The sequence below is a fragment of the Cervus canadensis genome, chromosome 32 (assembly GCF_019320065.1).
Source record: "Cervus canadensis isolate Bull #8, Minnesota chromosome 32, ASM1932006v1, whole genome shotgun sequence".
Taxonomy (NCBI): domain Eukaryota; kingdom Metazoa; phylum Chordata; class Mammalia; order Artiodactyla; family Cervidae; genus Cervus; species Cervus canadensis.
This window is the reverse complement of record NC_057417.1, coordinates 4,811,363-4,836,423: the sequence shown is the minus strand read 5'-3', so window position 1 is coordinate 4,836,423 and position 25,061 is coordinate 4,811,363. Positions and strand designations below refer to the sequence as shown.

At 49.2% G+C, this 25,061-nt stretch overlaps 1 protein-coding gene across 2 annotated transcripts in view; it reads right to left on the bottom strand.

Moving 5' to 3' along the window:
• The window catches only part of TVP23A (trans-golgi network vesicle protein 23 homolog A), a 33,385-nt gene extending 19,985 nt beyond the window's left edge, over positions 1-13,400 (bottom strand). Inside the window, exons 1-2 of one of the 2 annotated variants that reach the window (XM_043456098.1) lie at positions 12,817-13,373; positions 12,485-12,564 (exon numbers count right to left, since the gene is read on the bottom strand). In XM_043456098.1, the coding sequence (XP_043312033.1) occupies positions 12,485-12,564; positions 12,817-12,825 (89 nt within the window). In that variant the 5' untranslated portion in view covers positions 12,826-13,373. Of the gene's footprint in view, positions 1-12,484; positions 12,565-12,816 lie in introns of both variants that reach the window. The other variant, XR_006267071.1, reaches the window with a different exon arrangement.
• Positions 13,401-25,061: the final 11,661 nt, after the last annotated feature.

Below are 25,061 nucleotides of genomic sequence, written 5' to 3'. Positions count from 1 at the left end.
CCCTGGGTTGGGAAGATCCCCTAGAGGAGGGCATGGCTACCCACTCCAGTATTCTGGCCTGGAGAATTCCATGGACAGAGGAGCCTGGCAGTCTACAATCCAGGGGGTCACAAAGAGCTGGTCACAACTGAGCCACTCTTCATCATTATTCCTGGCCCAAGAGAGTATGTCAGAGGCTTGGAGTCAGTTGGCTGACTGTTCCTTTGCACTTTGTAAAGTGTTTTACTATCCTAAGGAGAGAGACATCTGTATTGCAATGCTAGGGAAAATGTGAGGATCCATTAACACAATCTGTGGCTGTTTCTGAGTCATTCTGAAAGCCTCCTTACTCCCGTAATGAGTGAGGAGTGAGTCATTGGCTATGGAACACCCAAGGCTGAGCCCCTGTGTGAAGAGAATTTCCTTCAGGCTGGAGTAGGGCCAGCCCCAGGCCATTCCCCTTGGATTCCAACCCAAAGTTATTGAGCCAGTCTTGGTTAAGGAGATGTCAACAGCATCACTTGCCAGACTATGTGGCTGAGCCTTGCATCAACACCTGCTGTTGTTGCTTAGTCGCTCAGTCGTGTCGAACTCTGTTGTGACCCCATGGACGGTGTAGCCCGCCAGGCTCCTCTGTCCCTGGGATTTCCCAGGCAAGAATACTGGAGTGGGTGGCCATTTCCTTCTCCAGGGGGTCTTCTCAACCCAAGGATTGAACCCAACCCACATCTCCCACATTGCAGGTGGATTCTTTACCGCTAAGCCACCAGGGAAGCCCGTTATCAATACCTACCCATACTATAATGAAGGTGAACACACACGCATGCACACACACACACCACTCCCTACTTAATCCAGAAATAGACAACCTAGAAAAATATGCCAAGTCGCTCAGAGCAGAATCACATTGCAGAAGCCCGTCACACCCATCTCAACACCTACTGACTCAGCATCTTTGGGGATGGAGGCCCTGAAGTTTTGGTCCTTTGTTTGCTGAGATCCCTTGGGAATGCAGGCCCAGTGACAGGCGTCTGGGACCTGCTGCCTTCGCCCTTCTCTGTCTAATCTCAGAAGTCCCAGCAGGTGGCAGAATTGGGACAAAGGTCAATTTAAGCCAAGCTCCCATGTGTGTCCCTGGAGTCCAGCCAGTCCGAGCCGGCAGCATCTTTCACCCTGGCCCCTTCACCAGCCTCCTAACATCTCTCTGCTCCCGTTCTTGCCCTACAGGCCACTTGACAGCCACCGGGAGCATTCTCAAGGGTCAGCCAGACCATGCCTCTCCCCTGCTCAAATCCCTCCAAAGACTGCCCATCAAAGCAGAGCAATTCCAATTTCCCATCAGAATTTTCAAAGCCCTAACAAATCTCCAACTGCCTCCTCCTCCCACTTCCCCACTTGCTACACCCTGGCCTGGTTCCAACAATCCCTAGACTATACTCCCACCCCAGGGCCTTTGCACTTGCTGTTCCCTCCGTCAGAAGTCTCTTCCTGTGCATCTTCCCACGCCTGGCTCCTCCTCCACATTTTGGTCTCAGTCCAAATGCACCTTCTCAGGCCTTCTCTGAGCCCTCTAGAATCTAAACGGGTCCCCTGGACCTGGCCCCCTGTTCTCATGGCACTTACCACCCTCTGATATTACTTTGTTTAGATATTTGCCAATACGTTCACTGTCTCTTCCCAATTAAAATGTCAGGTCCATGAGGACAGGGACCATGCCCATCTAGTTTTCTCTGCGGTCCTTAGAACAGTGCTAGGCACACGAAGGTCCTTGAAAGGTGTTCTTGACTTAACGAATAAATGAGTGAGTGAAAGAATAAATCAGTGGCTCTCAAATGGGAGGTGATTTGGGGTCTCTCGCCAGCAGCGTCTGGAAATGTTTTTGGTTGCTGCAACTAGGGGACTTTTCTGGAATCTAGTGGATAGAGGCCAGGGATGCTGCTAAACATCCTAGTGTGCACAGGACAGTCCCTGCAACAATGTCCAGCCCCAAATGTCAATAGTGTCAACCCTGGAATAAATGAATGACGAGTTGAACACTCCTGGTCCACATGGTCAAGCTTGGAACATCAAGGAACCAACGTCTGACCACCACCTCCTCCTGGTCCCCGATGCCTTCCTCCACACATAACTCAATTGTGTGAGTTATGATGGTTCAGGAGAAATGTCCCTTGGGCGACTGTATTGTTGGCATCGCTTATGCAATCAATTTCATGTTAACAAGAAACATAAAGAAGGGGAACTAATGAAGATGGAGATGTAAGGGGTTAATTTCAAAACATGTAATTCCGTGTCCTAATCAAAGAGAACTGAAATTTGTCTAGTTCCTTGATTCTGCGGGTTATTTTCCTTGGTAATCGTGAACCTTCCTTAAAATTAAACAATCAGCCTTTTGTGAGACCTGCTTATGTGTCATTATTTCTAGATTTTTTAAATAGATTTTAGAGTGGGGACGGGCAGCGTGATCTGTCGCACAAAGTCACAGGGTGAGGGGTCCTCACTTATTGAGGCGATCAGACGTTCTCACAACAAAGAAAGAACAAAATTATCCTTCTCATCTGTGTGTTGTAGCACGGTGAGTGTGGAACAATCAGAGATGTCCCTGTGTCGATTTCTGGGAATAATGGACAGCCACTGAGGCATATCTGTACCATCACCTGCCCCCTTCCTTCCTTGCCCCGCCACACCATCAGCTTCTCATGGGCCAATGTCAAACACAGAGGTCTCAAGCATGCTCTGAGTCCCCTTCAATGCAAGTTTAATTTCTCTAAATCCAAACCCCAGAGAGAGCAAGAGAGTAATCTAAACTGCATTCTCAGCCAGGGGCGATTCTGCCCCAAGGGCACATCACTTGGCAGAGTCTGGAGTCCTCTTTGCTTATCACAACTGGGGGCGGGGGGCAGCGTTACTGGCACCAAGTGGGTGGAGTCCAGGGAGGCTGCCAAGGTCCTGCAGCACACAGGGCAGCCCCCACAAAGAATTAGCCAGTCCCAAGTACCCACTCCAGTGTTCTTGCCTGGAAAATCCCATGGACAGAGAAGCCTGCAGGCTACAGTCCTCAGGGTCGCAAGACACGGTTGAGTGACTGAGCACACACATGTATCAGGGCTGAGAAAGCCTGCTCTGCAAACCAGGGGCAATTCCACACTCTCATCTGCACAAGGAAAATATGAAGCACTCCCCGGAGGAAGCAGACAACAGAAGGCCTGAGACTACCGATCCCAGGACAGTGCCTGTCCCCAAGGACTCCCACCTGCCTAAACATCTGCTCCCCAAAGCACAGTCTAACCGAAGATGCCACTCCAGAGCCAGATCTAATGGTTCAAATCCCCACCATGCAGCTGCACCGCTGTGTGACCTCGGGCCAACCCCTCAACTCTTTCCTGCAATTTCTTTCATCTTGAAATTAATTTTTTAAAAAATCACAGTATCGACTTCATAGGTTTGTGAAAAGGTGAAAGTTGCTCATTTGTATCCAACTCTTTGCGACCCCTATGGACTGTAGCCCACCAGGCTCCTCTGTCCATGGAATTCACCAGGTAGGAATAGTGGAGTGGGTTGCCATTTCCTTCTCCAGGGGATCTTCCCAACCCAAGGATCGAACCTGGGTCTCCTGCATTGCAGACAGATTCTTTACCACCTGAGCCACCAGGGAAGCCCTTATAGATTTGTAATACAGCTTAAATGCATATTATGAGTAAAACACTGAGAACAGTGCCCACGTATAGTGAGTGTTTGCTATTATTTTTCATTCAATCTAACTTCCCCTAAAAAGCAGCCAAGAATTTCATCTGGAGCTCATTTTGAGGAACAACTTTGCATGTCTATCATGGAAAGATGAACGGACAGTGGGTAACTTTTTGAAAAACAAAACATTATCCTCCTTGACAGGCTAGGCGCGGATTTTGATTCCACGTGATTTCTGCCTTGGGTCCCAGCCCCACCAAGAGGTGACTCCTAGTGGTGCCTGAGACCACCGGTAGTGTTCCCCTCAATTTAAGGCCCACTGGGATGAACAAGGACCAACCATGGAACACTGACCAAACCTCACCAGCAAACCAGCCCTGACAACTGAGACTATCCTCAGACCCAATAACTCTGCCTGGAGCAAGAGGACATCATCCCACTTCAGATGGGAATCCATTGGAAGTCACAACATTTGGGTCCAAATGAATTTTGTGAAGACAGTGCTTTGAAAGCATAAACCAAACTCTCCATCCGAGGGACAGTCCCCAGCTCCAGGGACAATCCCAGTGTGATATCCTGTTGCAACCGAGGACCTGGCTCCACCCCAGCCCCGCCCAGAGTCAGGACACCAAAGTCACACTTATGATCAGAGAATAGGTACATTTACGAAGGACACACAAGATGTCAGTGGTCCTGCTGGCCTGGTTACATGTTATACTTTCTTCACCCAATTGAGTTCTCCTTACACAACCTGTGATGGAGCTAACCTCATCCCCATTTTACAGATGAGAAAATAGGAGGGAGCTGCAGAGTCCCTCAATGAGATGAAGATACTGTGTCTCTGACTTGTTTCCTTCTAGAGAACCAAGTAAACAGGTATGTGTATGTGTGTGTGTGTGTATGCATGCATGCACACTCAGTTGTGTCAGACTCTTTGTGACCCCATGGACTGTAGCCCTCCAGGCTCCTCTGTCTGTGGAATTTTCCAGGCAAGAATACTGGAGTGGGTTGCCATTTCCTACTTCAGGGGATCTTCCTGACACAGGGCTCAAACCCATGTCTCTTGTATCTCCTGCATTGGCAGACGAATTCTTTATCACTTCGCCACCATATATGAAAGCCCATTTGCATCTTGTGAGGAAACCCACAACCACAGTTGGTTGGCTGGCGAATGGTGTAGCCAGGACCCAATCCTGGGTCTGTCTGAACTTGAGTCCAGGCTCCTCCTGCTCCTCAAGGCTGCTGGCAGCCCAGAATACTCACTAAAAGTTGGTCTGCAACACAGCATGGCTAAAACATAGTTACCATTTGGCCAAGCAGTTTGGCTTCTAGGCTGTTGCCCAAGAGAACTGAAAACATATATTCAAACATAAACGTGTACCTGAATGTTCATATGTGTGTGCGTGTGTGCATGTGTGCACACTCAGTTGTGTCCATCTCTTTATGACCCCCTGGACTGCAGCCTTCCGGGCTCCTCTGTTCATGGGATTCTCCAGGCAAGAATACTGGAGTGGGTTGCAATTTCCTCCTCCAGGGGATCTTCCTGACCCAGGGCTCGAATCCACATCTCCTGTGTTGGCAGGCGGATTCTTTACTGCTGAGGCACCCAGAAGGGGCCCACATGAATGTTCCCACGTGAATAATTCATAAGAACCAAGAGAGCAGAAACAACTCAAATGCCCAACAACTGACGAAGGATAGAGAATATGTACTCTAGCCAGACAATGAAATATGATTCAGTCATAAAAAGTAGTGAAGGACATGCCAAAACATGGATGAACCTTGAAAACATGATGCTCAGTGAAAGAAGCCAGATAAAAGGCCACATACTGTATGATCCCATTTACATGAAATGTCCAAAGTAAGCAAATTCAAAGGGATGGAAAGTAGATTAGTGGTTGCCAGGGGCTGGGGGAGGGGAGAAATGGGAAGTGACTGCTTGAAGGGTCCAGGACTCCCATCCAGGGTGATGAAAAATCCTGGGACGAGACAGTGAGGATGACTGCACAACCCTGTGGATATACCAGAAACCACACTGGATTGTATAAACTGTGAGTTTATGATATGTGAGCATTTCAGTAAAAACATACCACACACACAACATGATACCGAAAGCAAAGACAGCAAAAGTGAAAATCATAAATGGAGCTACATAAAATTTAACAACTTTTGTTCACTGAAGGACACCATCGATAGGTTGGAAAGGTAACCAGTGACATGGGAGGAAACATCTGCAAATCATACATTTCATAAGGGCTTAATATCCAGAATATATTAAAAAAAATTCCAACCACTGGACAACAAAAAAAATCCAATAACCCATTAAAAAACAGGCAAAGGACTTTGGACGGACATTTCTCCTAACATGATGTGCAAGTGGCAAATATGCACACAGGAAGAAGCTCAACATCACTAATCATTAGGGAAAGGCAGTCAAATCTATAAGATACCAGCTCGCATCCATCAAGATGGTTTCTCTGAAAATAAATAAATAAATAAAAATGAAAAAAAACAGAAAATAACAATTGCTGGTGAGGATGTAGAGAAACTGGAAACTTGTGCATTGCTGGTGGGATTGTAAAATGCTTCAAGTGTTATGGAAAATAGTATGAAAGTTCCTCAAAAAGTTAAAACCAGAATTACCATATGACCCAACAAGCCCATTTCTGGGTATCTATCAAGAACTGAAAGCAGGGTCTTGAAGAGATATTTGTACATCCATGTTCATTGCAGTAATATTTACAAGAGCTAAAACATGGAAGCAACCAAAGTGTCCACTGACAGATGAACGGATGAACCAAGTGTGGCCTGTACACACAATGAAATATTCTTCAGCCTTTAAAAGGAAGGAAATTGACATATGATAGAACATGGTGAACATTGAGGACATTATGTTAAGTGAAATAAGCCAGCCACAAAAAGACATATTCTCTATGATTCTATTTACATGAAGTATCTAAAGTTGTTAAATTCAGGGACTTTCCTGGTGGTCCAATGGCTAAAATTCTGTGCTAGCAATGCAGGGTGCCTGGGATGGATCCCTGCTCAGGGAACTTGATCTTACATGCCACAACTAAGAGTTCACTTGCTGCAACTAAAGATCCTGTGTGCCACAACTAAGACCCAGAGCAGCCAAATAAATATATATTAAAAAAAAAAAAAAGACTCCATGCTTCCACGGCAGAGGGTGTGGGTTTGATCCCTGATGGGGTAGCTAAGATCTCTCACATTGCAAGTCATAGCCAAAAAGCAAAAAAAAAAAAATTAAGTTGTCAAATTCAGAAAGACAGAAAGAAGGGGTTGGGGGGAGGAGGGAATAGAGAGTTGGTATTGAAGGGGAAAGAGTCTCAGATTTGTAGATGAAAAAGTCCGGGAGATCCGTTTTACGACAACATAAATATATTTAACAGTACTGAACATTCAGAAATGGTAAATTTTATGTTGTGGGTTTTTTTCCACACTAAACAAAGTAAAAAAGAAAAGAAAAAAAAGCAGCCCGCTGGGGAAAAATACACACAGCATCACTATTAATAACATTTCCTCTACCTGCCCACGTGTGCTGCAGAGAGTCACATCCTTCACTGATTCAGCAAGGTGCTCTCCCCACCACACTGCACTTCACTGACCTGGAACCAGGGACAAGAAGGGAAGGGGCCAAGTCTCCATCCCCAGGGCTTAGCCAGCACCTGTACACAGATGCTGGATAAATATGTACTGAACAAACCGTAGAGCAATCACATAGGGAAGTCAGGTAGGTACAAGTACCCTCTTTTCACAGATGGGTCAATGGCAGCTTAGCAAGGCAAGATGAACACTGTCCAGAATCGCAAAGTCAGCAAGCAGTAAAGGAAGATGTAGCCCTGAAGTCCCAGGCTCCTGCTACAGGGCCCCTTCCATAATCTCACCTCCCTTCAAAGTCAACCGGGAATCCATTTTAACATGGAATTTACAAATAACCATTCTCACCTGATACTAGTGAGCCTTAACTTGTTTGGATCATGGGCCCATTTGATCATGTAATTAAAGTCTGAGTCCCTTTCTTAAAGCAACACACATGTGAAACTTGGATAATAGTTTCCAGAGGGTTCCTGGACCGTGTGAAGCCCATCCACAGGTTCCAGTTAAGAACCCCCTTCTCCATCCTGCTATCTGGGTGATTTTATCTATGCTCATGATTTAGAGCTATCTCTATATTCTTTTTTTTTTTTTTAATTGTAGCTGAGTTTTAGTCAATCCAAAAGGAAATCAGTCCTGAATATTCACTGGAAGGACTGATACTAAAGCTGAAGCTTCAATACTTTGGCCACCTGATGTGAAGAACTGACTCATTGGGAAAGACCCTGATGCTGGAAAAGACTGAAGGCAGGTGAAGAAGGGGGTGACAGAGGATGAGATGGTTGCATGGCATCACTGACTTAACGGACATGACTTTGAGCAAGTCCAGAAGTTGGTGATGGACAGGGAAGCCTGGCATGCTTTAGTCCATGGGGTCGCAAAGAGTCGGACACACCTGAGTGACTGAACTGAAGATAGTTGATTTATAATGTTGTGTTAGCTTCAAGTGTTCATTAAAGTGAATCAGTTATACACATATCCACTCTTCTTTAGATTCTTTTCCCATATAGGCCATTACAGAGTATTAAGTAGAGTTCACTGTGCTATAGAGTAGGTCCTTATTAGTTATCTATTTTATACACGAGTGAGTGAAAGTCGCTCAGTCGTGTCTGACTCTTTGTAACTCCATGGACTGTAGCCCGCCAGGCTTCTCTGTCCATGGAATCCTCCAGGAAAGAACAGTGGAGTGGGTTGCTATTTCCTTCTCCCAGGCATCTTCCCAACCCAGGGTTTGAACCCAGGTGTCCCACATTGCAGGCGGCTTCTTTACCATCTGAGCCACCAGGAAAGCCCTATTTATGATAGTATTTATATTTATATATGTAGTATGTATATGTCAATCCCAATTTTCCAATTTATCCCTACTCCCCCTGGTAACCATGTTTGTTTTCTACATCTGTTACTCTATTTCTGTTTTGTAGATACATTCGTTTGTATCCCCCTTTTTTTTAGATTCCACATGTAAGTGATATCATCTGTATATTCTTGAGTATCAGAATCAACTAGAGATGCCCATCCTGTGGGAATCTGGTTGAGCAGGTCCCGGGCTGGACCAGAAATGTGCATTAGGCACACCAGAGGATTATGGGATTGGAAGGGCTCAGGCACACACAGGTCCATGACCTGCTACCTCCCAGATCGCTGAATGCAGCCCACGTGACCTCCCCCATGCCCAGTCAGATCCAGCCTCCCTGCCCTGCAGCCAGTCAAACCTGGCCATTAGAGCATTCCACCACAAGCCAACAAAGACAACCCTGGACTCAACGTCTTTCCCACATAAGTGCCCTTCCACCTGGGTCCCCAGGTCAGAAGACTGGGCATCACCCTTGACTATACCCATCCACACCCCACACCTTGATTACCACCAAGGCTGGCTGATTCTGCCTGCTCTGTGCCCCTCCACTTCCTTCCACCAGCCCTGCCAGCACCCTGGCCCAAGCTCCCAGCTTCTGTTTGGTGATTCCTTCTGCCTTTCCCACCCACCCTCTATCCTGTAATTCTGATCATGTCACTGCACTGTGTGAATTCCAACTCTAGAATCGCACTGTCCAATACGGTAGCCATGTGTGGCTATTAAAATTAAACATTCACACTTCTGTCCCTCAGTCACAGTAGCCACATATCAAGTGTTCAACAGCCTTGTGGCTGGCAGCTGCCACACCCAGACAGCCTTGATGTAGAGCATTCCCAGACGTTCTAGTGGACAGCGCAGTTCCAGAGCATCCCTTCTGGGTGTGGCCCCAATCTCTGCTCAAATTACTTTCCAGTAAACCAGTCTCAACTCCTTAAACTCTTGCTTTCACCTCTAAGCCTTTGTGTGTGCTCACTCCACGTCTCTTAGTTAACTCCTACCCATCCTTTGGGCTCAGCTTAGCTGTCACTTTCTCCCCTGGCCAGCATAAATGCCCAAGCTTTTGCCAATCACAGCATTTCTTTACTTTTTTATATTTACATGTGTTTATTTTTATTTGGAGGATAACTGCTTTACAATATTGTGTTGGCTTCTGCCATACATCAACATGAATCAGCCACAGGTATACATATGTTCCCTCCCTCTTGAACTTCCCTCTCAACTCGCACTCCATCCTACCCCCCGAGGTTGTCACAGAGCCCCGATCTGAGTTCCCTGCATCACGCGGCAGATTTCCACAGGCTATCTAATTTTACATTTGGTATCGTATATGTGTCAAAGCTATTCCCTCAATTCATCCCACCCTCTCCTTCCCCCTCCGAAATCACAGCATTTAAAACATTGAATCATAACAGCCACGGGCATGCCTATACCCTACACCCCAACACCAATGGTTTCCAACCTGGGGCAAGTTTGCCTCCCAGGGAACACTTGGCACTGTCTGCAGACCTCACTGGTGGGATGCTCCTGGCATCTGGTGAACAGAAGCCAGAAATGCTGCTAAATATCCTAAATGCACAGGACATCCTCACAACCAAGAGGAACCTGGCCCCAAATGTCAGCAGTGGCTGATGTGGTCAGAGGCTGACCATCCCTGCTCCAGACCAGACCACGCCATAGAGGTAGGGGGTGTGTCCTGTACACTACGTGTCCCCAGCCACCAGCCCAGATGTGGGCATACAGGAGGAGCTCAACGGACACTGAGCCAGCTGTAGTGAGGTGAATGAACCTAGAGTCTATTATGCAGAACAAGGTTAAGTCAGAAAGAGAAAAACAAATGTCATATATGCACGCATATACATGGAACTAGGAAATGGTACTGATGAACCTATTTGCAGGACAGAAATAGAGACACAGCCGTAGAAAATACACTTGTGCACACAGCGGGGGAAGGAGAAAGTGGGACGAATTCAGAGAGTACACTGACTTATATACGCTGCCATGTGTAAAACCGACAGAAAGAAACTGCTATATAACACAGGAAGCTCCGCTCGGGGCTCCATGGTGACCTAGAGGGGTGGGCTGGGGCAAAAGGAGGGTGGTCCGAACAGGATGGGGTATATGTATTCCTACAGTTGGGTCATATAGTTGTACAACAAAAACTAGCATGACACTGTAAAGCAATTATCCTCCAATTAAATGTTTTAAAAAGTCACTGAACACATAATGAGTTTAGATGATCTAGAAGATACCCCAGGATTCCAGTTCTCTCACAGCATCTTTCCTTAAAGACAATCATCGGTCATGATGGTAGGTTGAATAATCCCTCAATCCAGGGCCCTAACCGCTGGAAACTGTGAAAGTCACCAAGTTGTTATGGCAAAGGGGCCTCTGTGGGTGTGATCAAATTAAAGATCTTCAGGTGGGAAGATGACTCTGGATTATCCAAGTGGGTCCATAAATGCAACCACAAGTAACCCAGTAAGAGGAAGGCAGAGGGAGAGTGACACGAAGGAAAAGGCGATATGAAATAAAAGTGAGGCTGGAAGATGCTACAATGCTCGTCTTGAGAGGGAGAGGAAGGAGTCACCAGCCAGAAAACCACCGGAAGCAAGAAAAGGCAAGAAACAGATTTTCCCCTAGAACCTCCAGAGAAAGTGTGTCCTGTAGACACTTCAGTTTCAGCCCAGTGAAACGGATTTTGGACTTCAGAACTGTGAGAGAATAAATCTCTGTTGTTTTAAGCCAACACTACATCTGGCTGGGGGCTTCCCAGGTGGCTCAGATGGTAAAGAATCTGCCTGCCAATGCAGGAGATGTGGGTTCGATCTTAGGGTCGGAAAGATCCCCTGGAGAAGGAAAAGGCAACCCACTGCAGTATTCTTGCCTGGGAAACCCCATGGACAGAGGAGCCTGGTGGGCCACGGTCCATGGGATTGCAAAAGAGCCAGATACGACTGAGCGACTAAAACAACACTATCTCACTGGCTAGAGTTGAAAGAGGGACAAGAATAAAAATTCAAGCCCCTGTCCACCTCTCCAGCCTCCTGCCAACCCCTGTCTTCTCCCCCACTACCCTCCAGACACAGTGGCTTTCCTTTGACCTTCTAAACACAGCCCCGGGCCCTTAAACCTGCTTTTTCTTCTTCAAGGAAGGTTTTGGTCAGAGCCTCCCATGACTGGCTGCCTCTCATAACTCAGTTCAGTTCAGTTCAGTTGTTCAGTTGTGTCCGACTCTTTGCAGCCCCGTGGACTGCAGCACGCCAGGCTTCCTTGGCCTTCACTATCTCCCGGAGTTTGCTCAACTCATGTCTATTGAGTCAGTGATGCCATCCAACCATCTCATCCTCTGCTGCCCCCTTCTCCTTTTGCCTTCAACCTTTCCCAGCATTAGGGTCCTTTCCAATGAGTGGGCTCTTCACATCAAGCGGCCAAAGTATTTGAGCTTCAGCATCAGTCCTTCCAATGAATGAATATTCAGGGTTGATTTCCTTTAGGGTTGACTGGTGTGATCTCCTTGCAGTCTAAGGGGCTCTCAAGAGTCTTCTTCAGCATCACAATTAAAAGCACAAGGAAGCTAGCCTCCCCCAGTGACTTTCTCTTTCATCACCCTGTTTTCTTCTCAACTCTTCTCACACTAATTATCTTGTTAACATCTTTGTTCACCTGTTAGTCCCCCTCCCCCCAAGACCACAGACTCCAGGAGGGCAGGGCCTTGTCTGATCTGTCCAGGGTGTGTTGGGAGCCCTATGCCTGGCACACACCAGGTACTCAGCACATCCTGAATGAATGAACGTTAATGAATAAATCTGCAGCACTGAGGGGTGCCTGCCGGGCGACCCGGTCAGAACGCACCTGATCTTGGCTTTCCGAAACGCCAGCTCCTCCTCGTTGCCAAAGTCCAAGGACACATCCTCAGTATCATCCACCAGGGCCTGGGGACATCAATGGCGGGTGACAGGCCCCTCCCAGCGGAGCACAGGCCCTCTGGCCACGACCCTCTCTGCGGGCGGGGCCCCTCCCCTTCTCCACTCTCCCGCCCACTCGGGGTCCAGCGCAGGCCCAAGCCCCGGCTCCCGCATCCCTCCCCCTCCTCCTCCTCTTCCTCCCAGCTTCTCCCAGCCCTCCGGAAGGCTCCCAGCATCCTTGCCATCACCCTCCCATCTCCGGCATCCCCGCGGCCATACCTGCTTCATCCTTCCCAGAGCCCCCACCTGGAGCCCACAACCCAGCCTCCGGCTGCACCTCTCGCTGCGGAAGGGCTGGGATGCCTGGCCGGCAGCAGTGGTGGGCGCGGGGTGGGTCGGAGCCCGAGCCCCCGGGTGCAGCCTCCTCGCAGGTCTCCGGTGGGGGCGGGGCGCGCGGGCCCCAGAGCGCAGTCGCCGGTGGGGGAGGTGGGTTCGGCTGCCCGGGCGGGGGCGGGGCTTGGAGGGGTCCCTCTGCCCCGGGCTCGCAGGGAACACCGCCTAGGAGAGAAAGCTGACTCCCAGTGCGAGGATGGAGAGTGAAGACGGAGCGGCGGCAGGGAGGTGACGATTCCGGCTCAGAGGCGGACTCGGGAACCCAGATCGGTGATCCTGCGAGGAGTAGAGCTGGTGGATCGGTGAACCTGGTGGATGTTCCGTAGATGTCGACCGAGGGAGGGAGCGAGTGCAAGAATGAATGTCCGTGTTGGGCAGCCTCTCTCAAAGCTGGAGAAGGCCCGTGTTTCCCCAAACACTCCATCCCAAAAAATTCCATAGGGCCTTAATTAAAAACAATTTCCCAGGCCAACCAGGGAGACTCATAATGCCTGGAGTGGAGTCCCGGATTCAGCCTTTTAACAGGTGAATCTGCTGCAGCCCTGGCGTGGGCCCCACTGCCGCCCACCGTGATGCTGCCTTCATCCTGGTGCCAGACACACATTGTGGACAAAGAGTCTATTATTAGCAGTAGTATTGTTTCTGCTTCCCTGGTGGCTGGGTAGTAAAGAATCTGCCTGCCAATGCAGGCAAGGCAGGTTCAATCCCTGGTCCAGGAAGCTCGGCTGGAGAAGGAAATGACAACCCACTTGAGCATTCTTGCCTAGAAAATCCCATGGACAGAGGAGCTGGCTACAGTCCATGGGGTCCCATAGAGTCAGACACGATTTAGGGGCTGAACAATAGCAACAACGACAAATGGATACGAAAGCCTTCCCAGTTATCTCCCACAAAGGAAGGCTTTGTCACCACCAAAGCTTTTCCTGGCCTGGGACAGGGTCACTCCCCTCTACTTTCTGCCTTCTCCTCCTCCTGGCCACCCACCTAGGAGCAGAGGTCAAAGAGTCTAGATGCCAAGGCCCCTAGTCCTGCCCTTTGCCCACCCGCCAAGGGCAGTAGGGACCTGTCTTCCATCTCTGGTGACTCCGAAAAGGGCTAGTGGTTTCCAAGGTCCCGACACAGTTCACTCCCCGCTGGTCCCCGCAGGGGTGGGTGGCTGCCAGGAGGGAGGGGTAGGGAGCAGAGGGGCAAGGAGATACCTAAGCTCTGAGCCTTGGGCAGGCACCCCCCCCCCCACTCCATTACCTAAACTGATCCCACGAAGGGTCTGCCAGGTGTGTGGGGAGGGAGGGTACTTCCTCCTGGGATGCCATCTTGGGAGTCAGGGGGTCTGGGTGGGGCCTGAGGGGCTGCGTCGATAACAGCACTCAAGTGATGCTATGATGCTAATGTTGCAGGCCTCTGGACCGCCCTTCGAATTGTAAGGATCTCAACCACCAGAGAGTTTCCTTGGTGGCTCAGCAGTAAAAAAAAAAAAATCCACCTGCAATGTAGGAGATGCTGGGTTCGATCCCTGGGTCAGGAAGATCCCGGAGAAGGATATGACAACCCATTCCAGTATTCTTGTCTGGGAAATCCCGTGGACAGAGGAGCTTGGTGGGCTATAGTCCATGGGGTCCCAAGAGTTGGACACAACTTAGCAACCAAACCACCATCAAAGCCTGGCTTTCTGGAAAAGCCTGTTGGCTCTTCCAGCCCAAAGCCTGCTCCAGGCAAAGAAGAGTGTCACGCTGAGAGGCTAGGGTACCCTAAGCTGCCCTCCCCAGATTGGCTGCAACTGCCTGGGAGGGATAATGGGGGCAGGGGAGACAAGGGTCCACAGCAGAGGGCAGGTGAGGCTGAGAAGCCGTTACAGAACATTTAGGGGCTTTTTCTCTGATTCTGAGAATCACCAGCTGTTGGTGTCTGTTAAGTTGGGGCTCAGAGAGTCCTCAAGGGGGTGAGGATGTAGGAAAGCCCCCTTGGAAGCCCCATTTGGGGTCAAACTGTCATTCTCAGTCATCAGGTTGGGGGTACCTGGAGAAGAGTCTCAGCCCCCACCACGTGGAGGCCACATGCTCCTGAGCTGTCCTCAGGGGGCCACCAGCTGAGAGTGCAGAGGTGGGGGCCAGAACTAGGGGCTCTGGGGAAAGCGCCCTCCCTCTCTTCCTCCCACACCTGGATGATCCTCTGCAGGGTCAGCCTGTGGAGTTTCAGAGTGGGCAGAGAGCCTGAGGATTCTGCAGAAAATTCATCATTGGCTTTGAAACCAGCTGCAGTGGTTTAACCGGGGTCTGCGAGCTCAATCGTGTGTGACTCTTTGTGACCCCATGGATTGTAGCCAGCCAGGCTCCTCTGTCCATGGGATTCCCCAGGCAAAAAACTGGAGTGGGTTGCCATTTCCTCTGGGGGATCTTCCCAAAGCAGGGATCAAACCCAGGTCTCCTATGTCTCCTGCATTGCAGGCAGATTCTTTACCCATTGAGCAACAGGGGAAGCCCAAAATTATTTGAAAGGCTGATAACTGTAGAAATGGTCACATAATATATGATATATAATTATTGTTGTTTAGTTACTAAGTCATGTCCAACTCTTTTGTGACGCCATGGACTGTAGCCCCCCCAGGCTCCTCTGTCCATGGGATTTCCCAGGTAAGAATACTGGAGTGGGTTGCCATTTCCCTCTCCAGGAGATCTGCCTGACCCAGGAATCAAACCCATGTCTCCTGCATTGTAAGTGGAGTAACCTGGGGCTGCAGGTTAAATGCAGTTTCCAGGGCCCCTGAAGCTCTGGGGCCAGTCCCGGGAATCTGCTTTTAATAAGGACAGTGGGGAATCCTTGGGTTCAGAGACTTCTGGGAAACACTGATCGTCTCCCCTCACACTGGCATCACTGAATATGACCACTGAATCCTGCCTCGCGTCACCTCTGCTGGTCTTGGCCCAGGAGAGGCTTAGGGAACAGAGCTTTGAGAAACAGCCCCCAGCTCTGGTCCCTGCAGTGTGGCTTCCAGCACTGAAGCCAGAACAACTGAAGGGAAGGGGCTCCAGGCTCAGGCAGGCACTGGCCTCTGGATGGTTCTTGGAGGTGGACCTGTAGAGTCAGGCAACCCAGCTGGGAACGTGGCTCCACCACTCCCTGGCTGGGTGGCCTGGGGCAGGAGGCTTCAAGTCTCTGGCCTCAGTCTCCACACCTGTGAAATGGGACCACACCTCCCCTCACCTGGCTGGGATGATGCAAGGACTAGAGAAGACACATGTGAAGTGCTTTGCTCAGAGTAGGGATTCAGGACATAGTGGCCCTGGTAATACTGGCTGTGGTCATCAGGAGAGGAACTTGGGGCCCAAGGAACCCCTGTGGGCTGGATAGCTATATGTATAGCTCTTGGTCCCCCCATTAAGGTGGATATCCCTCAGCAGAAGGAATGACTCTGGCCTGAGGCTCAGGCCCTGCATGTGCTGCCCAGCCCAGAGGGCTTCCTTGACCATTCCCCATCTGTGTGTGCCTGGGACAAATTGCAGCCAGAACAGAGTGCCTTGCATGGCCCTGAGACAGGAGCCCACAGGGCTGGACCAGAAGGCAAAGGCTTGGATTGGATTCATATGGCCAAACGTGGGAGCCTGGCTGGGAGAGGTGGGAGGGGTCGGCCTGAGTGGACCATGCTGGGCTCCGAGGCACAGACTTTCTGCTCTTTATTCTGCAGGACACAGGTGGGTGACACGGAGGGTTAGTAGTGAGTACGGGGAGGGTGTGTGTGACCAGGCCTGGGGCTGGCAAAGGCGCTGAGCTGCCCTCATCCCCTCTCAGGCAGGGGGAGCAGCAGCCCCTTCTCACCCTCTCGGCCTGGCATTCCCACTGGTTCCTGAGAGCTTCCCACCTGGCACCTGGCAGCGGTCCTGCTTTCCCCCACGTCAGGTTACCAGATCTAGCAAGTGAGAGTCAGGGGCCTACAAGAGAACACAGCGAAACTTCTTCTGACATAAATCATATCAGAGTTTTCTTAGGTCAGTCTCCCAAAGCAATAGAAACAAAAGCAAAAATAAATGCCTAATCAAACTCATACGCTTTTGCACTGCAAAAGAAACTGAAAACAAACAGAGGAAACAAGCTCCAGAATGGGAGGAAATATTTGCAAACGATGCAACCGACAGGGGTTTAACTTCAAGATAAAGAAGCAGCTCATACAGCTCAAAATAAAAATAAACAAACAGCCCAATCAAAAAATGGGCAGAAGACCTAAATAGACATTTCTCCAAAGAAGACATACAGATGGGCAGCAGGTCCATGAAAAGATGCTCAATATCACTAATTATTAGAGAAATGCAAATCAAAACTACAACGAGGCATCACCTCGCACCGGTCAGAATGGCCACCACCAAAACAAATAATAAACACTGGAGAGGGTGTGCAGAAAAAGGAACCCTCCTACACTGTTGATGGTAATATAAATTGGTGCAGCCACTGTGGAGAACAGTTTTAGAAGTTCCTTAACTGAATGTAGAGTTTCCATATGATCCAGCAATCCCACTCCTGGGCATATATATCTGGACGAAATTCCCATTTAAAAAGATACATGCACCTCAATGTTTGTAGCAGCACTGTTTACAATAGCCAAGACATGGAAGCAACTTACATGTCCATCGACAAATGAATGGATAAAGAAGGTGTGATATATATACTACTCAGTCACAAAAACAAATGAAATAACGCATTCTACACCAATGTGGATGAACCTAAAGATTACCATACTAAGAGAAGTAAGCAAGACAAATATCATATCTTATCACTTATGAGTGGCATCTAAAAAAAAAAAAACAACACCAATGAACTTGTTGACAAGACAGAAACAGACTCACAGACATAGGTTACCAAAGGGGAACTGGAGGAGGGAAAAATTAGGAATTGGGATTAGCAGATACACCCTACTACATATAATATAGATGAAGAACAAGGTCCTATTGTATACACAGAAAATTATATTCGATATCCCGTCATAAACCATAATGGGAAAAAGTGTGTAACTGAATCACTTTCTGTATGCCTGAAACTAACATAATATTGTAAATCAGCTATATTTCAATAAAAATAAATAAATAAGAGTCCTGGTGAAACTGAACTTAAGGTAAACAACTTTTTAGTATAAGTACGTCCCATGAAATTTGGGGGCTGTACTTACACTAAAAAAATTGTCAGTTTTCTCAACTTCAGATTTATCTGGTGTCCTCTATTGCCTCTGGCACCCCGTGGCTCCAGGTCAGAGGGCATCCAGGCCCGTGAAGCCCGGGGCTCCCACCCTAGGGGGCTGCCCAGCTGCCCCTGGGCCTCTGACCTTTCTGCTTCCCCGCAGACGCTGCGCCCACTTCACAGGCCTCCTCGCACCTGACCTGGGCCCCGTCCTTCTCCAGCCACGGCCGGTGCCCGGGAAGGCAGGGCAGAGAGCTGAGGGAGGAGATGGGCCCCTCTTGTGGGCTTTCCTCAGGATCTCCGTCCACCTTGCTGGGGTGACGGCGCCTGTGGTGAGCCCTGGATTTCTACTCACTTGGGGGCCCCAGCTGTGCCCAGGCCTCTGACTCCCCATCTATGAAACGGGCAGAGATTCATCGCCCTGCACACTCCTGGGTCCTTCACTTGCTCAGCCTTCACGTGCTCTGTGCTTGACACGCTGGTCTAGACACAGGGACATAGCACTTGGCAAGACACGAAAGGTGCTTGCCCTCTTTGGGCCAACATTCCAGTTGTAGATGGATGGTGTGGTATTTAGTCTCTGAGTTGTGTCCAACTCTGTGACCCCATGGACTGTAGCCCACCAGGCTTCTCTGTCCGTGGGATTCTCCAGGCAAGAACACTGGAGTGGGTTGCCATGCCCTTCTCCAGGGGATCTTCCTGACCCAGGGATTGAACCCTTGTCTCCTGCATTGCCAGGCGGATTCTTTACCACTGAACTACCAGGGAAACCTGTAGATGGATAAAAGCAACCAAAAAAAAAAAGTCACAAAAGTTGTCTGAAAAGTCCACTCAATGCCCCAAACAAATGTCCCTGTCCAACCTGGGAAGGCACTATGGAGCCGTTGAAATGGGATAAGACCGGATGGAGATGTTCTGTCAGCATCAGATATACACCAGGGTTTGAAGGATTAGTAGGAAAAAAGGATGTAATATATTTTCTCATAATTTTTAAGCTTCTCCCATACTGAAATGATTGTGTTTTGGCTATACTGGGTTAAAGTGCAATTAAAATCAACTTGCCCTGATTTTACTTTTTTAGATGTAGCTAGGAGTACATTTCATATGACCCATATAGCTCGCATTGCATTTCTATTCTAGAGCGTGATCGTCTGGGAATTCAAAAGGAGGACAGGGAAGTCACTCTGAACTGAGCCTCAGCATTGAAAAGAATTTTTATGCCCAGGTTGAAACAAATATAAACAGTGTAATAAACACTCGTGTACTTGTCCTGGTAACAAAATTCTCAAAACAGCTCTTCTTTTCCGTATTGATCCATTCCCTATTTCCTTCTTCCGTATGATTTGTGTGTGTGTGTGTGTGTGCCAGGTGTGTGTTTCAGCAGGAAGGCAGGCTTAGTTGCCCTGCAGCTTGTGGGATCTTAATTCCCTGACCAGGAATTGAACCCATGTCTGCTACATCGGAAGGCAGATTCTTTACCACTAGACCACCAGAGAAAGTCCCCTTCTTCTGTATGAGTTTGAAGCAAACCCCAGTGAAATCTTTCAGTGGATCTATCATTTCACTGTAATACTTTGATGCTTAGCTCTGAAAATGGACTCTTGGAAAAACAAAGTCGCAGCAATGCCGCTCCTAGGTACAGCCCCAAGAGAACCGAAAACATGTTTATAAAGTACCTTGTACAGGAATGTTCAGAGAGGCATCATTCTTAGTAGCCCCAACGTAGAAACAGCCCAGATGTCGGTCAGTTGATGAGGATAAACAAAACTCACACTATCCATATGATGAATAATTTGCAATAAAAAGGAATGAAGTGAAGACTTCCCTGCTGGTCCAGTGGTTAAGAATCCACCTTCCAACGCAGGGGATGTGGGTTTGATCCCTGGTCAGGGAACTAAGATCCCACATGCTGTGGGGCAACTAGACCCCGGCACCGCAACTAGAGAAACCCACGGGCACTGCAATGAAGACCCAGTAAAAAAAAATCGAAACGGAGTGAAGCGCCCATACCTGCTACAGCCGCAATGAAATTTGCAAACGTGATGCTCAGTGAAAGAGGCTGGATGCGCATGTTACCTGATTCTATTTATATGAAATGTCCAGAATTGGCAAATCCATAGAGACAGAAAGCAGGTTAGTGTTTGCCAAGGGCTAGGGGATGACTTTTCATACTGTTCATGGAGTTCTTGGAGCAGAAATACTGGAGTGGTTTGCCATTGCCTCCTCCAGTGGACCACGTTTTATCAGAACTCTCTGCTATAATCTGTTTGTCTTGGGTGGCCCTGCATGGCATGGCTCATAGCTTCATTGAGTTAAGGGAGATTGCCGGGAGAAATACCAACAGCCTCAGATATGCAGATGATACCACTCTAATGGCAGAAAGTGAAGAGGAACTAAAGATGAGGGTGAAAGAGGAGAGTGGAAAAGCCGGCTTAAAACTCAACATTGAAAAACTTAAATCATGGCATCCAGTCCCATCACTTCATGACAGATAGAAGGGGAAAAGTGGAAACAGTGACAGTTTTTATTTTCTTGGGCTCCAGAATCACTGCTGACAGTAACTACAGCCATGAAATTAAAAGACACTTGCTCCTTGGAAAGAAAGCTATGATAAACCTAGATAGCATATTAAAAAGCAGAGATATCATCACTTCGCAGACTAAAGCCCAAAAGCTATGGTTTTTCCAGTAGTCATGTATGGATGTGAGAGTGTGAGAGTTGGACTGTAAAGAAGGCTGAGTGCTGAAGAATTGATACTTTAACAATGTGATGCTGGAGAAGACTCTTGAGAGTCCCTTGGACTGCAAGGAAATCAAACCAGTCAATCCTAAAGGAAATCAACCCTAAATATTCATTGGAAGGACTGATGCTGAAGCTGAAGCTCCAATACTTTGGCCACCTGATGAGAAGAGCTGATTCATTGGAAAAGACCCTGATGCTGGGAAAGATTGAAGGCAGGAGGAGAAGGGGATGACAGAGGATGAGATGGTTAGATGGTATCACTGACTCAATGGACATGAATCTGAGCAAACTCCAGGCGATGGTGAAGGACAAGGAAGCCTGGCATGCTACAGTCCATGGGGCCACAATGAGTTGGACATGACTGAGTAACTGAATAATAAGGGGATGACTGCCTATTAGTACAAAGTTTCTTTTGTGGGTGATGAAAATGTTCCTGAATTAGATAGTAGTGATGATTTCACAGCTTTGGGAATATCCTAAAACTCACTGCATGTTACACTTTAAAAGGATGAATTGTACGTGATTCAAATTTTATGTCCATTTTTAAAAGCTTCAATATCATCACACCTAACTCAATGAATAATAATCCTTTGTGTTAGAGATCGTATCCAAAATCCTGTCAAGGTTCATTTCCTGATTGTCTCAAATATTTTTATTTCCCATAGTTTGTTCCAGTCCCATCCCAAGCAGGGCCACGCCATGCAGGTGAGTAATGCACAAACTTGTTAATTAGTCACTAAATTGTGTCTGACTCTTTGCGACCCCATGGACTGTAGCCTGCCAGGCTCCTCTATCCATGGGGTTTTCCATGCAAGAATACTGGAGTGGGTTGGCTTTCCTCCTCTAGAGGATCTTCCCGACCCGGGAATCGAACCTGCTTCCCCTGCTCGGCAGGCGGGTTCTCTACCATGGAGCCAGCAGGGAAGTCCTCTACACAGATAGATCTCTAAACCAGAAGGTTCCTCTCCCCTCTGTTGTCTTACAATGTGTTCGTGAAGGACCCAGAGTCTTGGTCTTTTGCATCTTCTCATGGTCGGTGTCCTGTGGCTTCCCTGGGGGTGGGGGACCCCACATTCTCAGACTGCTATGTAGGGCATTGCACCCCACCAGCTCTCCCCCAGGGGCAGCTGACTTGCCAAAAAAACACCACTGCAAGGTACGGACCTGCACAGAGCTAAGTGTTCAGTCAGAACACACGGAGTGTGCGGTTCAGTCATGTTCAGCCGCTTGGCGACCCCATGGACTGTAGCCCAGCAGACTCCTTTGTTCATGGAATTCTCTAGGCAAGAATACTGGAGTGGGTTGCCATACCCTTTTCCAGGGGATCTTCCCCACCCAGGAACTGAACCCCAGTCTCCTGCACTGGCAGGCAGATTCTTTACCATCTGAGGCACCAGGGAAGCCTGGGTGCTGGATAAACAGCAAGGACTAGGTCTTATCTACAAACTGTTACAGGAGTCTCATCAGAGCCCCCAGCAAACAAGACTTTTCCCAAGCCCTCTTATCTTTCCGCTTCGCACAGGTTTCACAGGGCTCTCCACCCCTCCCATTTCTGCCGCCAGAGCTGTACCCTGCCCTGTGCAGAGGTGGGAGCAGGAAACCTGGGTCTCCATCCTCAGGGAAGTGGTTCTCACCTTCCTCCTCCCATCAGGTGGACCCCAGACTCCCACGCTAGCTCATACAGCTTTGCAGGGCAGGACAAGCTCCCCTCTTTCAGCTCAGAGGCTCACTTTGCGTCTGCGTGCTGGCCAGATTCCACCAGTCATCACAACATACCCGCGTGGGTCTTTCCTTCCTCAGGGCCTTTGCACAGGCTGTTTTTGGTTTTGTTTTTGTTTTCCTGCATCAGTGTTCCCTCTTGCACACACTGATTTATCATGGTGCTGATAACAAGGAGGCTCCAAGCCTCCCTTCCAGACCCCCAGCCTGATGACCCAACTACTGTCTCTACACCTTTTGCTGTCTCTGTTTTGAGTTCTTGAGGGACTTTTCACATGCCCCCTAATTCATCCCTCCTGCTTGCTGTGTTTGGTCATTGATATTCTCTGAGAACTAGAATCTCAGCTCTGGGAGGGAAGGACCCTGTGTCTAGACTCACACTCGGAGGAAGTGGAAGAGCAAGTGAGTGAAGGCCCCGGGGGTGTGTAGGACAGCGATTCTCTCTCTACCCATCTCACAGATGGGGAAATAGAGACCCAGCCACAGCTGAGGTCCATCTGAATAGAAATCGAGGACTCCATTCCGTGTTCCACCTGCCATCAAGAAGGTGTGTGGGCGCCCCACGGGCAGCCCATGGGAGGAACCCACGTCCCTCCTCGGCTCTCTGCCCTACCTTCCTGGGCACCTGTCGTGGCTGGAGAGGGACAGGGCCCGGGTCAGGTGGGAGGAGGTCTGTGAAGTGGGTACAGCTTCTGTGGGGTAGCAGGAAGGTGAGAGGCACGGGAACAGGTGGGCAGCCTCAGGGGCCTGGAGTCATAGGGTTCCCAGGTGCAATAGAGGACACCGGGTAAACCTGAAGTTGAGATAAATAACCCATAATTTTTTAGCATAGGTGTGTCCCAAATGGGCTTCCCTTGTGGCTCAGACAGTCAAGTATCTGCCCGAAATGTGGGAGACCCATACTCGATCCCTGGGTCAGGAAGAGCCCTGGAGAAGAGAACAGCTTCTCACTCCAATATTCTTGCCCAGAGAATCCCATGGACAGAGGAGCCTGGCGGGCTACGGTCCATGCGGTCGCAGAGTCGGACATGACTGAGTGACTAACACGGTTGGTGCCATGTCCCAAATATTGCATGGGACATACTTATCCTAAGAAGTTGCTTACCTCCAGTTCAATTCCACCAGGCTCTCTTCTTCTTACTTGTTAGATCTGGAGCCCCAACTTGGGATGGGGGTGCAGGGGGACTGCCAGGTGGGCAGATCTTAGGGACCAGCGGGAGTGCCCGGCTGAGTGTGAGAGGGGCTGCTGGCCTGGGAAAGGCAGGCCTGGGGCTGCTGCTTCCTGCCCCTGCTCCTGCCTGGTGGGGGATGGGGGCAGCTCGGGGCCTCTTCCAGCCCCGGGTCTGATCAAACCCCCTCTGCTTGCTGCTTAACCCTCTGGCCAGCCGCCCTTGACCCACAAGATAAAGAGCAGAAAGTCTGCAGTGCTTAGGGCCTGGTGAGGTCTGCGAGTTACTTACCTGCTGTCCTAATGACACGGACCCCTGCCTGGTGGGGAGGTAAGAGAATTAAAGAGCCGGATGCTTTTGCTCCTTCCTGCAGCTGGCTCACTGCCTGTCCTTTCACATGAGCCCTGCTGGCTGCTTAACCATGCAGAGGTCTTCTTCTCTCAAGTCCAGTGATCCTGCCTCATTGTGCCAGGAGCTTGCTCTTTGCTCTGGTCTCTGCTCTCACACGGAATGAGGTGGGAGGCCTTCGCTAGGCCAGCAGGCCACTCCCCAGAGAGGGGAGATTCCAAAGCAGGGGACAAAAGGGACAGGCAAGCTTTGATATGTCCGACCTGGCCTCCCAAGCTATCTGAGATCTCTCCAGGCTGTGGAGGAGTCAGACAACAGGCCAGAGAAGAAGGCCTCTTATCACTCAAGGGCTGGGCCAAGGGCAGAAATGTCAAGTTCACGGCAGGGCTGTTTCAGGGAGAGCGGGTGGAGGTTGGTACTCATCTTGAGCTCTGGCCTCCTCTTGGAGTGCTGGGAGCTTGGCAGGTCCCTCCCACGAGTGCAGTGCTGGGAAGATCACAATGCTGGTCTTTCTCCCAGCAGCTGGAGGTCCAGTTTGTGTCCTGCCCCCGCTGGAGAAGATGATGCAAGTGGACTCTGCTTGATGGGGCCCTACTGATCTTTTCTGTCTCACTCTCCTCCACCCATCATGCTCTGGAACCCTGGGCCAGAGTCTAAGATTTCCAGAAGCACCATTCTTCTTCCTGCCTCAGGGCCTTTGCACCTTCTGTTTCCCCTTCCAAGAGTACCCTATCTCCCCAGATTTTCTTAGGACTGACAATATGATGAGGTCTCTCTTCAAAAAGACTTTGCTGACTCCCAGCCCATGTTCCATCCAATCGCTCACTTTCCTCCCAATCACTCAATTCCTCTCTAGGGTCTGGAATCTAGAAACGTTTTGTCCTCTTTCTAGCACTTTCCATGATGTCTAATTATCTTGGTTTCTTATTCATTAATCTTTCTCCTCCACTGTCCACCACTCAAATATTATCTCCGTAAGAACAGGTGACC